Genomic DNA, 14,311 nt, shown 5'->3' on the forward strand with positions numbered 1-14,311 from the left:
GAGTGGACCAGTCACAGTAGGAAGGCGGGGCCAGACCTGAACCCAGGTCTGTGTGTCCCCAGAGCCAGGGCAATGCAACCCTGCCGCTGCTTAGATCCTGAAGACTCTGGGGTTGGTTGAAGATGAGAGAGGACAGAGAGAAGGGGAGTCACTTCACTGCTCAAAGGTGCCACTGACATTATACATTGGTATCTGGGGTGAAAGGAGAGACCTGTTTGCCACCTGCCACACAGTGGGCAAAGATTCTAGAAGCTTCTTGGTCCCTCCTGGAGCACGCAAGGCAGGCAGGGTAGGGGCAGCATGGGGGGGTGTGAGCAGGTGGAACCCTTGGTGGTCAGGCCTGGAACGGCAGGAAGACCTCGAACAGAGGCAGGACCAGAGCTGCAGCCCAGCTCCCACAGGAACCCCTGGGCCCCGCTCGCCAGGTCCTTCCTCTCTCTCTCCCCAGCTTGCCCACCTGTCCAACAGGGGTCAGCAACACATCCTGACCCCTGACCAGCCCACGAGGGGCTCCAGGAGATGCTCTGCAGGAGGAAGCAGCTCATCAACTTGACTGGCTACCAAAGCAGAATGTTCTGTGGATACTGAGCCCTTCCTCTGAGGCCAAGGAGAAGGCCTGACTCACCTCTGAAGCCCTGTCCACCCTTCCCTGTGACCCAGAGCCCTGAGAGAATAAGAGGGCGTGGAATGGAATGCACTGGTCTCCCAGTCTAGTCTGAAGTGCCAACTTCAACTCTGCCCTCTTATGTGCTGTGTGGCCTTGGGCAAGTCCTGGCCCTCTCTGGGCATAGTCTTCCACCTCTTCAACTGCCTATTAGAGGACTGAACTGAATAATCCCTAAGCATCTGTCCACAGACCAGGTTGATCCAGTACCTTTTTTGATAATGGAGAAGTTCAAGGAGGAGGTTTAGCAGAAGGAGACCCAAAGTTACAAGCCCCAGGAAAGGGCAATTTGAAAATAAAATAGGCCCCAAAGTCAGACTCTAGACTGAAAAGAAAATCTGTTCCTATTCCAGTTCTGCTCGTTAGACCTGGCCTCCCCCCTCCACACCTCCCGTGGCCTTGGGAGGGAGAGCTGGCCTCCACCACTGAGCTGGGATATGCTGTGTGGCCAGAGCTGGGACCCTGGGCCTCCCCACCCCTGTGGAAGGGAACAGTTCACCGGCTTCTGACCTCACACACAGCTAGGGAAGCTGAGGTGTCAGGTCCCAAGAGCAGCCGGGGCCAGAGTCAGGCTGCACAGCCTGGCGGGGTGGCGAGTTCCTCACTGTCTCCTCAGGAAAGCAGTGGCCCCCAGGTCCCTCCACTGCCAATTTCAGAACATGGAACTCAAAGGAACGTTGACATAATTGCATTGCAATGCATCGCATTTCCATAAGGTCTGCAATATGGTTATAATAAAAGCGGACGCTCCGTCCCCTTGGAGACGGGTTGAATAAATATTATTCCTAATGATTATTAAAACTCATTAAGTGTGTTTGTAAGGCCTGGGAAGTCCCAGCATCTGCCACTGTCTCCACATCGTAGGGAGCCCTAAGTTCCAACACTGCCCAGTGGGAGACCCGGCTCCAGGCCACCACACCGGGGCCATTTCCAAGGAAGAAGGAGCAAGGAACAGGCCCAGGCCTTCTGGAAACTCCACCCCACCATTCCCCACCCGGAGGAATTGGCCTCCAGCTGTGGGAAGGTCGTTGCCCCTGGAGACGGTCCCCGGCACACCAAGGCATGGACCCTGAGACCACCTCCTGCACATGGAATGTTCTTGATTTTCCCTCCCCGCACTCTGGCCCATGCTGACCTCCCTCATCCCCAACTCTGCTAACAGGGGCAAAGCAAATGCCCACAGGTACCGGCCAGGCAGCAAGAGGAATGAGGGACAGGCCTGGAGGGATGGCTCCAGTGGGAACCCTTGGTGACAGAGGGTTTGTCCTGTCCAGCAGAGCTGCCCACCGGTCACCCTACCTCCCACGTTCCAAGAGAAATTGGTCACAAAGACTTTTGTGAGAAACCTCTCACATTTTTTAAATATTGGTAACTCAATAGATTTCTCAAAAAGAGAAGAACACTGCACATGCCAGACCAAACTCATCCAGAGCCACTTCGGGTCGACCCTCACCCACGACTCCCGCATGCCTGCTGTCCAGAGAGCCAGGCTTGGAGGCCACTCTGCTGCTCACCCTGCTCACTCCGCCTGACCCGGGGCCAGGATGTCAATGGCTCCTGAAGCCACTGGACCTTAGCAGTGGGGTTGGCACAGAAAGACCCTGAACCTGGGCCAACCGGGGCACAGGGCTGCCGCTACCTGGGGCGGCCCCAGACCTGAGTCCCGCCCAGTGGACCAGGGCTCTGCCGCAGGAGGTGCAGATGGAGCCCGGCCCCCGAGGAGTCGCCCAGGGTTCCAGTGAAGACTCGGCCACCCAGCTCCCTGCCCGAGGTCCCTCCCTCCCCCGCCCGGTCAGGAGCAGCCTCTTGACCAAGCCGCCCTCCGCCACCCACTTGCTGCAGACCCCAGCCAGACTCACCGGCAAGCCACAGTCTCCCTTGGGCCCTGGAGGCCCCCTCAGCAGGGGGAGCGGTGTGGGTCCTGCCAGGTGGACGAAGGCATGTCCGCCACTCGAGGGCGGGGCACTGGGGGACAGGACTCCTGAAGGGGCTGAGACCAGGGCCGGGCCGGTCTGCTCCCCGGGCAGGGACTGGCTGGGACTGGCCCTGGTGGTCGGGTCCTTCAACAGGACATCGCCAGCTGCCTTCCCAGGTCTGAGGGGGACGGGCTTCTGGGGCCCGCTCTTGGATCCGGCTTTCTTGGAGGGTTCCGATCCAGTGGGTTTCTGGCTTCTGGTGGAGACTGAACCAGGAGTGCGAGTAGGGGGTGCGGGTCTGGGAGTTCCAGTGCCCAGGACTGGAGCCACCGTCGTGGCTGGTGGCCGAGCCGCTCCGGGAGGGCCAGGGCTGGTGGGCCGGGGAGGTCTGTGGGCGGCGGGGTGGGCAGAGGCTGGCCTCCCGGCCTGGCTGGCTGGCTGGGCCTCGGCCTGGGCTACTGTGGAAACCGACTTTTTAGAGACGGCGGCGGGAGTCGGGGGCCGGGCACGGGGGGCTGGAGGTCGGGGCGTGGCCGGGATCCTCTGGGCCTGCTTCGCGGTGGGATGGGGAACTCTGACAGGCGCTGGGCGGGAAGTGGGTGGCACCAACTTCTGGCTGGGTGGAGCCGGCTTTGTGGATGAAGGCAGAGCCGTTTTCTGGGTAGGATGAGGGCTTTTCTCAGGGGCGACTGAAGGAGAAAGGACGGAAGGCTTGGCGGAGAGACTTTGAGGGACTTGGGTGGCTGGGACTGGCAATGGTTGGGAAGCTGCAGGAAGAGTTCTGGTGGAGCCAGCCAAAGGGGCGGGGGACAATCCAGGAGGGGCTTTGCTGCCTGACCCTTTGGCAGGTGGCAGTGGGGTCTGGGCTGGACCTCCCACTGGGACATGCTGGTGAGGATCTGTGGGGCTCGTCCGTTGGGGCTGGGTGGGCCTGGCAGGAGCCACTGTCACTGTGGGCCCCCTGCCTGCTGGCCGTGACCCCAAGGCAGGTGTGGCAGTGGTCAAGTTCTGCAGGCCTAGCAGGGCCAGGCCACTCTGGAAGGTGAAGGGTCGGCTGGAGTCTCGGGGATAGAGGGGCCGCAGCTGGGGCCAGTCCACATCAGCCTGTCCACACTGCTTCCTCAGGTGGGCGCAGTAATTGTGAGTGACCCGTGTCACCGGGTGGATGCTGAACTGGCAGAGGGCACCTTCGAACTGGACAGCATGTGGGCTCATCTTCCCAAAGAGGAAGGTGCCCTGAGGGTCGAGCATGGGATCCCTGCGGAACGGCAGCGGGACAGGCACCCGGCGCTGCCCGCAGGCCGTCACCAGAGTGACCGTGCGGCCACGGAGCTCGAGGGCCAGGTGGTGCCAGCGACCGTCGTGCACGTCCAGGTCGAAGGCCACGGAGCGCCGGGGCCCCAGGTGGACCACGGTCTTGCCGGGGAGGAACTGCAGGCCCAGCTGCAGCTCACGCCTGCGGCCGCGGATGGCAAAGAGGAAGGCGTGGTTCACCCGGTGCGAGCAGAGACTCAGCACCAGAGCCAGCTCCGGGCCCAGGGCGGCGGGCACCAGGGCAGCCGTGGGGGCCTGCAGCCGCGCCCTCTGCGTGAAGATGAAGCCCGACTGGAACGGGATGACTCCCGGGGGCACGGGGCTCCGGCCACCTCCGGCCTTTGTCCAGCTGAGGCCCAGCTGCTGCAGGACGTCCACATCTGAGAGGAGGGAAGAGGGAGAGGACATCTGAACACAGGCCGTCCCATGCCAGTGGCCGAGGGCGCTGCCCTGGGGCCGCCCAGCATGTACCGCGACCCCTGGCGGCCTGCGTCATCTTCCATGTGGTGACTGAAAACACAGACCTCCCGGGTTCAAATCTCTGCCACCTCCCCGTGACCTCAGTGCCTCGGTTTCCCCACCTAGTAAATGGGATGATCACAGGATCAACCTCGGAAGAACCTCATGACAATTCAATGAGAGAATACACTTTTTTTCAAAAAATCCGGCACTTATCATTAGCAAATGATAGCTGCTAATACCTAACGTCACGAGGACACCACTGCCAGTGTTCAGTGCTAAGGAGGCCAACGAGGACACGTTTCACAAAGCCACCTCCTCCAGGAAGCAGTCCTCTACCTGAGGGGCCACAGGGACAGGAACTGACTTGTCACCAGAGCTTGGTAAGGAGTCCAGGGCCCTGACTGGTCTCGCCACCCTCTCCAGACCCTGCCTAGTCTCCTTCCCTGAGCGGTCTGTCCCTGGCTGGGCAGAGCCGACACTCTTCTGCTATCTGAAGAGTGACACTTGTGCAGACTTTGTCCCCCGGCATGGCTTTGAAGAGAGCAGGGAGACTCAGGTATCCCTGCCGCCTCTCTCCTCTGGTCAAGCGTGTGGACATCTGACTGTGGTCGATCTGCCCAGTAATTACGTTGGCGGGGTTTGCCGGAGCGAAAGGAAGGGTTCCGGAGTGTTTATGGAAAGGCTTCCTGACCTTCCCTCTCCCGGGTCACTTGATCTCCTGCAGTTAGTTGGCTGAGCTGCCAGCATCTGCAGAAGCCGGCTCCCGAGCTCCGACTCCGCGGGGAAGCGGAGGCTGCCTCCAGAATTTCCATCTGGGTCAGGGCCTCGGGATTCTGCCCAAGTGCTGAGTGCTGTCCCATCACCCGATGCAAAGGCTACGGCCGGGGCTGGATCCAGCCTTGGCACGTAGTAGGGTCTCAGCTGGTAACTACGAAATGGGTGAGTGGGTGGAGGAGGGAGGGGTCCCTGTAAGAAAACAGACTCAGGTGCTGCAGCACTGCCAGGTGGTTCCAGAGCAGGCTCTGGATCAGCCAGTGAGACACCACTCGCCTGACAAGACCACCCGTGAGCCGGGACGCCGAGCCTCCATGCCCTGTGCTGTCAAAGGGGCTCTGATGCGGGTCTACAGCCAGGGCTGCTGGGAGGACGAACCTCACTCATCCCGCGTAACTCTGCTGGCCTGGATTTCCCTCCCGTAGCCCGCAGGAGCGGGGCGAGCCCTGCAGCCGATGCCACCGTCCAGTGTTCTCAGCAGAGCCCGGCTGTCGGCACGGCTTTGGCTGGGCGTGGACGAGACCCGCTCTTCCCTGGGAGGCCAGGGCCTTCCCTCGCCTCCAACCTCCTTCCCGTTCTTTCTCACACCTTCCCCGGTCCCAAGCTCCAAGCTGACAGAAACCAAGATTCTTCATGGCAGATCTTACGTCTTAATCAATGAAACCCTCTTATTGTCATGAAATGCTATTTGCTATGAACAACTTAAAACAGGAGGAGCCTGTGCTGAGGAAGCCCGCCCCCTTACCCCTCCGCCAGCCCTGCCCCGGCAGCGCTGGGCATCCCTGCCCACGCCCAAGGCCTCCACCTAGAGGACCACAGCTGGCCAGGGCAGGCAGCGGGCGTGAGATGTCCCTTATTACCCTCTCTAGGTGGCTTTCAAAGTCAAAGACCAGCCTGTCTCCAAGTCCCCCGAAGACCTTCTGTAGCTAAATGGCAAAGTCCCAAACTCTGATACCTGGAGTTTCTGTGAATCTCTGACCACTGTGGATAGGAAAGGACTATGCTTGTCCCCACTCTTCAGATTAACAAGATGATTTTTAAAAATAACAAACGAATATGCTTCACATGCATTTTTCTCTCAACTGATCCAACCATCTGTGAAGGTGGAAACCTTTAATATCCCACTCCATAGATGGCTTGCACCGAATTACTTGCCCAAGATCAAACAGCTTATCAAAGGCACAGCTGGGGTTGGAACCCAGGGCCCCTGACCCCGGGCTCTCTGTTCTTAGCCACTATGCTATACTACTCTGGAGCCGCCCAGATTCACTGGAAGGCAGAGTGGAGAGGCTTCCAGAATCTCGTCAGGGGGGAAGAGATGGGGACAGGGAGTGAATTCAGCCCAAGGCCAAGCTGGAAGGGCCCGGCCAGCTGGCCCCAGCAAGATCCCTTTATTACATAAACCTGGCTCCACACAGCTCCGGCCCCTCCCCGCCCCCTCACAGCCTGACTCAGGACTCTGGACAGCTGTTCACCTACTTTGTGGAGGAAACAGCAAGAGCTCGGAAAATATGACATTTGCACAAATGCTGCTGGCCAGCAGAAGTCTCTTCCGGGCATGGCCCTCCCTCCCATGGGCCCAATCCCTGCCCAGTGGCCAGGTCAGGCCACGGGGACTCCCGGAGTGCCCCCTGCCTGCCCCAGAACGCAGGCAGGCGTGGGGGACAGGGAAGGGTGGCTATTTTAAGAGGCATTGTGGCCGCTCGACAAACAGATGTGGGAAAGGTTTCGATTTCCGTGGGCAGCTCTGTAGCCGGCCTTCTGCTGCCCTGGTCCCCTCAAGAGCTCCTCAGGGACAGGCGGGAAGAGAGGATCTCATGGGAAGCAGAGGGTGGGATCCCAGGCCCGAGAGATGACAGTTGCGGACTTACTGTCTCCCTTAGAAGTTCTCAGCGTACCTACTGGACAGACAGGGGCAACTGAGGCTTACTACATCAAAGGGCCTCATCAAGATCTGCCCCAGATAGGACGGTGACGATGGCCCTCCCACCCCTTGCAAAGCTCCGTGGTTCCTGCAAAGAGAATGTGCCAGGGAGCCTTTCTCCTGATGGGAGAGCAGACACCGAGTCCCAGTTAGGGGCGCGGATGTCAGCTACCCCGAGTCCTCAGGCCCCTTCCGCCCTCCTTTGTCTCCCCTGGACAAAGAGAAGAGAGACTTACCTTCAGGAGCTCCTTGGGTGGAGGCCAGGTGACAGGCAGACGAGACTAAGATCCAGGCCAAGAGAAACCCCCTAGGGACAGGCAGACACAAGCACACAGCATCAGTTTCCGTCCCTGGAGTCCAGATTGGCGGAGGAGCCAGCAGTGATGGCCCAGTCCCGGTCCCACCCAGAGGGGACACACAGGCTCCAGGAACCCATCAGAGCCACCCAAGCTCCCAGGTCCCTGGGCCCAGGCTCTGGAGCAGGACCTGCCTCAGGGTATCAATAGGACCACCAGGTCCACAGATGGCCGGGCCAAGGTCACAGGGCAGGAAGCCTTGAGAGGGGTGGCAGGAGATCCAGGGACCAGCTCAAACTCCAGAGCTGATGCACTGAGCAACCAGGGCCTGTCCCTCCCCGACCCTGGGTCTCAGTCTCCCTATCTGTAGTGTGGCCTCAGGACCTTGAGACTCTGCTGAAGACCCCCACCAATGGGTGACAGAGCCAGAGTGGAAAGGTCAGGTGGGAGGGTCAGGCTTGTCCACTTGAGTGACCACTGTCCTTACAGGACAGGGGAGAGAGAGATCCCTTGCCCGGGCCCAGCATTGTGCGGAGGCAGTTGCCCACTGGCTCGTGCGGATGGAACATGCGAGGGGAAACCAGAAGTCAGGAGGAGGCAGAGCCAGGTGGACACCTGGCCTGGGAGCTTCCCAACTGGTGACCCCAGAGTGAGTCACTCAGCCCCTGAGCCCATTGTCCCTGTCCCCTATCCTGCAGGCAGGCATGAAAATGCACATGCTAAGGGCTCAGCCTGAGGCCAGCCACCGTGCCCTGAGGCCGTCCCTCTGCTCAGGGGCTCCTGCCAAGACGGGCAGAGGCAACGTCTGATTTCACCTCCCCGAGCCAGCAGCCATGGTGACACCCGAAGCCACCCAGGGCATCTGATCCCCAGCCGGGCAGAGGGGAAGGCGGCGTGTGGCCAAAGATGGTGGAATGCCGGCAGAGAGAGCTGGGCCAGTGGGTGGGGAGGGCTAAGGCCAGGGTCCCTTTCCAGCTAGGACGACGCACGGCTAGGGAGCCCTGTAATCCAGGAAACCCACCTGAGAGAATGGGGGACTCCAGGTGGCTTGGAAAACAAGTTCACAACCTCCTTTACCTTTCCCTACTTTCAAATTGAATAGGATTATGCTCAATGGCAGTCATAACTCGGGCACTCTGGAAGACACCGGTGCCTCTCTACCCACGGCCGTCCCTCCATCCTGCAATCTCACGTAGACATGGACTTCAGAGCACACCAGAGGAATCTGGACAAGCCTAAGTCAATCCTGGGAATTTGCCTGTGGCTAAGTTAGACATGCAAAAATGACCCAAATGTGGCCAATGAGATGGGAATGATGCCTGTCGGGAACCTTGAGAAAATGCTTCAAAAGGACAGAGAGGTTTTCTTCTAACCCCTGTATGTCATTGAGTGAGGACATCCCACTTGGAGCTCTTGCAGCCATTTTGTACCCATGAGGCAAGGAGCCTCAGGTACCGATGAGGATAGCAGAATGGAAAAACAGTGGGTGTCTGATGACACTGTTGAGATGCTGAATTAACCAACCCTAGCATTGCTCTTCTTTGGGGTCTCCTGCTAGGGGAAGCAATAATCCCGTTATTATTCAAATCATGCTGAATTGGGACTTCCCTTCCTTGAAGAAAACTCAGTTTTGGGAGAGTTGGCTGGAACAGCTCTGGGGTGCCGATGACAGTCCCTCTGCACATCCCGCTTCATGCACTAACACTGCTCTCTGCCTGGTCAGGTCCCACATGTCCATCGGCTCCCAACGTGGTGTGCTCTTCGAGTCACACCACACCTGCATCGCACACACGGTCACCTCCTAGACCAAGTCCCCCGCAAGGGCAAAGTGAGCTGTCCTGTTCCCTTGTCCACGCTTGGCAGACACACAGGGCTCTGGGTCTTTCTTCAAAGTGTCCTCCCAGCAGCTCTGTCCCCCGCTCTGGCTGTCCCCAGGCTTGCTCCCCCACTCCCGCTCTCCCAGCCGCCCGCAGGGCTGTGAGTGTGCTCACCAGGACAACCGCCAAAGGTCAGAGCGCCCAGCCGCCCTGGTGAGACGGGCAGGGCAACCCCCTGCAGAGCTGCCCCCGCAGAGCCAATGGCAGCTCTGTGGTGCTGGGACGGGATGGTGGGTGGCTTTGTTTAATTTGACAAATGGAGAAAACTAAGACGGGGGCCCGGGGGACAGGCACCTCCTGGTCAAGGCCGCTCTGCGCATAACCCAGAACCCGTCCTTCCTAAGTTCTATCTACTTCCTACCGGGGACACACTGGGGGAAACTGTGGCGGGTAGGCGGGAAGAGCCGACCCGCATCCTGGTCTGGACAGCACCGGCATGCTGCTACCTAAGGCTCCCTCGGGTCCTGCAGAAGAGGAGTCGCCTGGCTCTGTCATCCGACAGTCCCATCTAGAGGCCCAGGGAGCTGTTGGTGGCCTGTCTCAGGAGACAGGTCGCGCCAAGCCCCTTCTTTTCCCGGCCCTTTCTCGCCAGCCTTCCTCCGGGAGCTCACGGAGCCCCGCCCCATCCGCCCTTTCCCAGGCTGAGAGGCCAGGTGGAGAGGAGGCTCAGGAAGCGCCATGTCCTCCTTGGTGACTGCTCTGGCCGTGGCTAAGGCAGGGTGATGACTCTTCAGAGCGCGAGAGAAGAAATCCCAGGGAAAAACTGTAAACCCTCAAAGCCCAGGAGAAAGAAGCCCCCAGGTAGGAGGGAATCGAATCTTCTCTCTGACTCGCCTTTCGGACACCATGGCTTCTGGTCTGCGGATCTGCTCCCGTTCATCCTCTGCTGCAAACCCGGCCGGCCCTATCGGGTCAGGATGTGGCGTGCACCGACCCAGAACTTCCCAAGAGTAGAGACACTTGAATGGGAGAAGGTCCTTAAAGATCAGCTAGGGGACAGACCCCGATCCCCTCACCTCTTAGGAGAAATGGACCACTGAGGCCCAGAGAGGGGACATGACTTGCCTAAAGTCACACAGCACTTTGACTCCACCACTCCACAGACCTCACTTGGAGAAGAAACTGGAGACCTGAGGGGACTTCCAGTTTGCCAGAGACCACAGTTCCTGCCTTCACCAACAGGAACAAACGCAGCCAGAGAAGCCACTGAACCATCTAAGTAAGTGAGCTCCAGGCCTGGAAAGTTGGCTCCCGGCGGCCCTGCCGCTTCTTTCCTCTGATTCCAATCCTGTTCAGCTACTGCTAATAACGTCCAGTGCCTGCGTTGGCTCTGGCTTTGTTCTTACAGACTTCTGTTTTCACCGCTGCCTTGCGCAGCCTGGCTCAGTGAATCCCGGGCTCCAGGATGTCGGGAAGACTCGTGCACAGGGGCCAGGGAGGGCCAGAGGTGGGCCCAAGAAGGGCACCTAGCTGTTCCCGTCCCTTGTCAAAGGCCCTCTGCAGCCCATCAGCCATGACTGCTCCTGGATGGCGGGGTGACCAGAACCTGTACCCTGTCTGAACAGGCTTTCTTCTATCCTTGTCACCTGGACACACACAGGACCCGGAGATCCACCCAGCTTGAACACTCCAGGACAGCTCAGTGCTCCAGCAAGAAGGCAGCCCTGTGGACACTGTGCTCCCGCCAGGCGAGCTGGGAGCCACGGAGTGGCAAGGGGGTGGCCATCTTCCTGCCTCCGTGGCACAGGCAGACCCTGTGTGCCCAGTGGCCACGCCCAAAGTCCTTTCTCCGCACCTTGCTGCTCCTCCATGGTAACACAGACAGGTCATCTGTCTGGACAGGATGCAGCCCAGAACTTTCCCATTGACTCACACACCCATTCAAGAAGTGTGTAGTAACACAAATAACAGCTGCCATGTTTGAATACTTACTACACGTCAGGCACTGTTCTCAGCTCCCACCAGAGCTGCCGTTAACCATCTCCAAACCCTGCTAGCTGAGGATGAAGATGCCCCGTTTGTGGATAAAAAAAAAACCAGAATCAGAGGGGTGAGAGGCTTGCCCAAGCTCAGGGGGCAGGGGCCAGGTTGCAAAGCCTGCGCTTTCTGCCTGCAACCCACCTCCCACTGAAGTAAGCCCGGGAGCTTTTCCCTGCCGTCCTCCACCACCAAAGGGGTGGCACTTCCCCATGCCAAGCCAGGCAGTGAGGGTATCAAGAGGATTCCCCGATGCAGAGATGGGGAAGAGATCTGCCAACGAAATAACAGGGAGAGTGTTCTCAGGAAGGGCAGAGAAAATAGGTGACATTTTGAAGGTAGGCCCCTCCCAGGGCACCCCCGAGGGCTGGTGGCTGTGAAGGGACAGCAGGACCTGCGGAAGCATGAGGAAGGGAGACTGTTCGGAGTGCACAGAGGAAAGGCGAACAGGGAGCAGGGATGTCTCCCTGTCCTGGAGCCCGCTCTGGTGACGGGTCAGGGAGCAAAGCTGGAAAGCACCATAGGCCCAGATCCACGGCCAGGGAGACAGGAGAAGGCGGGAGCTGGCCTCCACCGAGTGGGACTGCCCATTTGCCCAAAGCTTGGACCGGGTGTTGGGGTGCTTGCCTGGCACCACTTCTCTGCCCAACCGCTGGCATCTGCCTGGCTCAGGGTCTTCTGGAGAAAATGAGTCAGCAGGGCTCACTGGTCCTGTGTGCGTGTGTTGTGGTGGGGGTGGGGGAATCTCAACTAGCCAGCTTTTTCCAGGACATGGGGGAGAAGGGGGGGGCAACGGCCCCCTGATTCCAGCTCAGAGGGGCGGGGCATCGTGGGCCCAGGCGGGGCTTCAGCCCCGACCTGCCTCCTGGGAGAGCCCTTTGGGTCCTGCAGGATGGAAAGACTGAAAGTCCTGTGCTTGAGCCCCAGGAGCTGCTCCCAGCCTCGCTCACTCCCACGCACACCCACATGCAGTGACTCGCTCTTGTACACCCTCGCTCTCTCCAGCAACTTCTACCCAAGCTGGGAATCCCAGCCCCTGGGTGCCAGCTGTGCTCAGCCCCGCCTGGAGATTCCCTGCCCCTCTCTGGCCTCGTCCCCATCTGTACAAGAGGTTGGATTTGGTGATCTCCCAGGGCCCTTTCTGCTCTGACACTCCGACTCTCACTTTTTCTCTCACACTGGGGAGAGGCACAGGAACTATGCGCTCCCCTGAGAAGCTGAGAAACAGACACCCAGACCCAGGCAGACACAGATATACACACACACACACACACAGGAGATTTCCAGAAACGCCAGGACGTGCAGAGCCACACAGACGCTGAGTCGGGAGCAGAATCCAGGACCGGAGACCGAGAAACTTGTCCACAGCCTCACAAGAACCGAAGGAACCAGAGACGTACAGACTGCAGCCACCGAGCCACCGGAACACACCGAGACAGCCCCAAACGGAGATCTCTCCTCCGCCAAGCATCCCCAAAGTCCCCATTCTGCGCTCTGTCTCCTGCCGGGCGCTCCCTGCACCACCGCCCGCCCCCGCTCCCGACCCCCCGGCTAGCTCTGCACTGACCCTCCCCGCTGGTCCCCGCCCCAACGGGACAGGCGGCAGAGCCCGGCGCTGCAGGGCAGGCAGCCTCGCCAACCCTCGCCCGGCCGGGGGAGCAGCCCCTGTTAACCCCTGGAGTCCCGCCTCGCGGAGAAGCAGGAAGGGACAGGAAGCTGACGTTCCGCTGGAAGCGTCCGGCGCGGCGGGGAACCCCAGCCCTCCCCAGATCCCAGCAGCAGGAAGCTGGGGAGGGGGCGTCCCCGGGCTCGTACTCACCCCCCGCGTGCCGCCGCCGCTGCTGTGCCTTGGGCCCCCCGCGCGGATCCCGCTCCCATGGCAGGCCCCTACTTCATGCTCCCGAGCCCGGGGGGCAAGTGTGGGCGCGCCCCATGGGGCCGCCAGCCCCCCGCCCCGCCGCGCCAGGCCGGCTCAGAGCGCGCGGCCCCCGCGCCCCCAGCGCAGCCCGGCGCCCAAGGGCGCTCCAGCAGGCAGGCAGCTCGGCCGGGGCCCCGTGGGCGCCCGCGCCAGGCCCATGGTCCCAGGAGTCCGGGCGCAGCGCTCGCCCCTGCCTCGCTCTTTTTCTGCTTCCACGGAAAAGGAAGAAGAAGCAAGAAAAAGAGAGAGATGATCAAACTTTTGGAGGCGGGCTGCTGGAGGTCCCTGGAGGCAGAGCAAGGCCGGGCGAGGGCGCGCGGAGGGCGGTGGAAGCTGCCTCCCCGCCGGCCTGGGGGAGGAGAGGAAAAGGAAGGATTTGGGGGAAATGAAGGCGATTTAAAGTCTCGGCCCGCGGCAGCTCTCCACCTTCCCCCTCCCCGCGCCGGGCCGCCCTCGGCTGCCCCCTGCTGCCCCCTGCCGGCCGCTGCCGGGGACACAGCCTCAACCGGCCTGAGACGGCCCGGCTTGGCACCCGCCCCCTCCTCGTTGTAAAGATAGGGAAACATTCACCGAAACAAGGGATTGCCCAAGGCTGCACAATGATTGATGGCAGTTCCTGGACTAGGAATTTCTGACCTGTGAGACTGCGGGTCCTGAAATCGACGGGCGGGTTGGAGGGAGAAAGGGGATAGATTCTACTACTGAAAGAATCCCCAGAGTTTCAAGGACAGAACTGGGAACAGGACTTGAAGTTCAGAGTTCCACAACAACCCGCGTCTTAACCCCCCACCCCCACCAAAAAGATTGCTCCATCAGCTTTTGAGCTCCGGGGAGAACGAGGTGGGTGGGCGTGTTTATGTTTGTTCGCCCTCCTCTCCACTCTCGCTCAGTCAGAATCGGGGATTTAACCACCCAGAGCCTGGCACCCCACACTGGAGCACAGAGCTTCACGCCTTTACCCGCCGCGGGCAAATTCTCACGTCCCCAACCCCAGGTCAGCACTGAGACTAAACCCCCTTCTACCCACACCTCCACGGGCAGACGATCACATTCACTGATGAACGCGCGCGCGCCACCCGCCCCCCCCCCCCCATATCCCAAATTCAGACCCACGCTCACACTCATTCACATGCAGGTATGCAGCCGCGCATCTTGGGCTCACGTGAAACACACCCTGGGATGCCTGGAT

At 60.3% G+C, this 14,311-nt stretch overlaps 1 protein-coding gene across 4 annotated transcripts in view; it reads right to left on the reverse strand.

The window, feature by feature from the left end:
- Col27a1 (collagen type XXVII alpha 1 chain) overlaps positions 1 to 14,311 on the reverse strand; it is a 127,612-nt gene that overhangs the window by 112,908 nt on the left and 393 nt on the right. For 3 of the 4 annotated variants that reach the window (XM_047524084.1, XM_047524082.1, XM_047524086.1), the window contains exons 1-3: positions 13,024 to 13,554; positions 7,291 to 7,361; positions 2,524 to 4,274 (exon numbers count right to left, since the gene is read on the reverse strand). In XM_047524084.1, the coding sequence (XP_047380040.1) occupies positions 2,524 to 4,274; positions 7,291 to 7,361; positions 13,024 to 13,082 (1,881 nt within the window). In that variant the 5' untranslated portion in view covers positions 13,083 to 13,554. Of the gene's footprint in view, positions 1 to 2,523; positions 4,275 to 7,290; positions 7,362 to 13,023; positions 13,555 to 14,311 lie in introns of those variants that run through there. The other variant, XM_047524083.1, reaches the window with a different exon arrangement.

This window comes from Sciurus carolinensis, chromosome 14 (assembly GCF_902686445.1).
Source record: "Sciurus carolinensis chromosome 14, mSciCar1.2, whole genome shotgun sequence".
Lineage (NCBI taxonomy): Eukaryota > Metazoa > Chordata > Mammalia > Rodentia > Sciuridae > Sciurus > Sciurus carolinensis.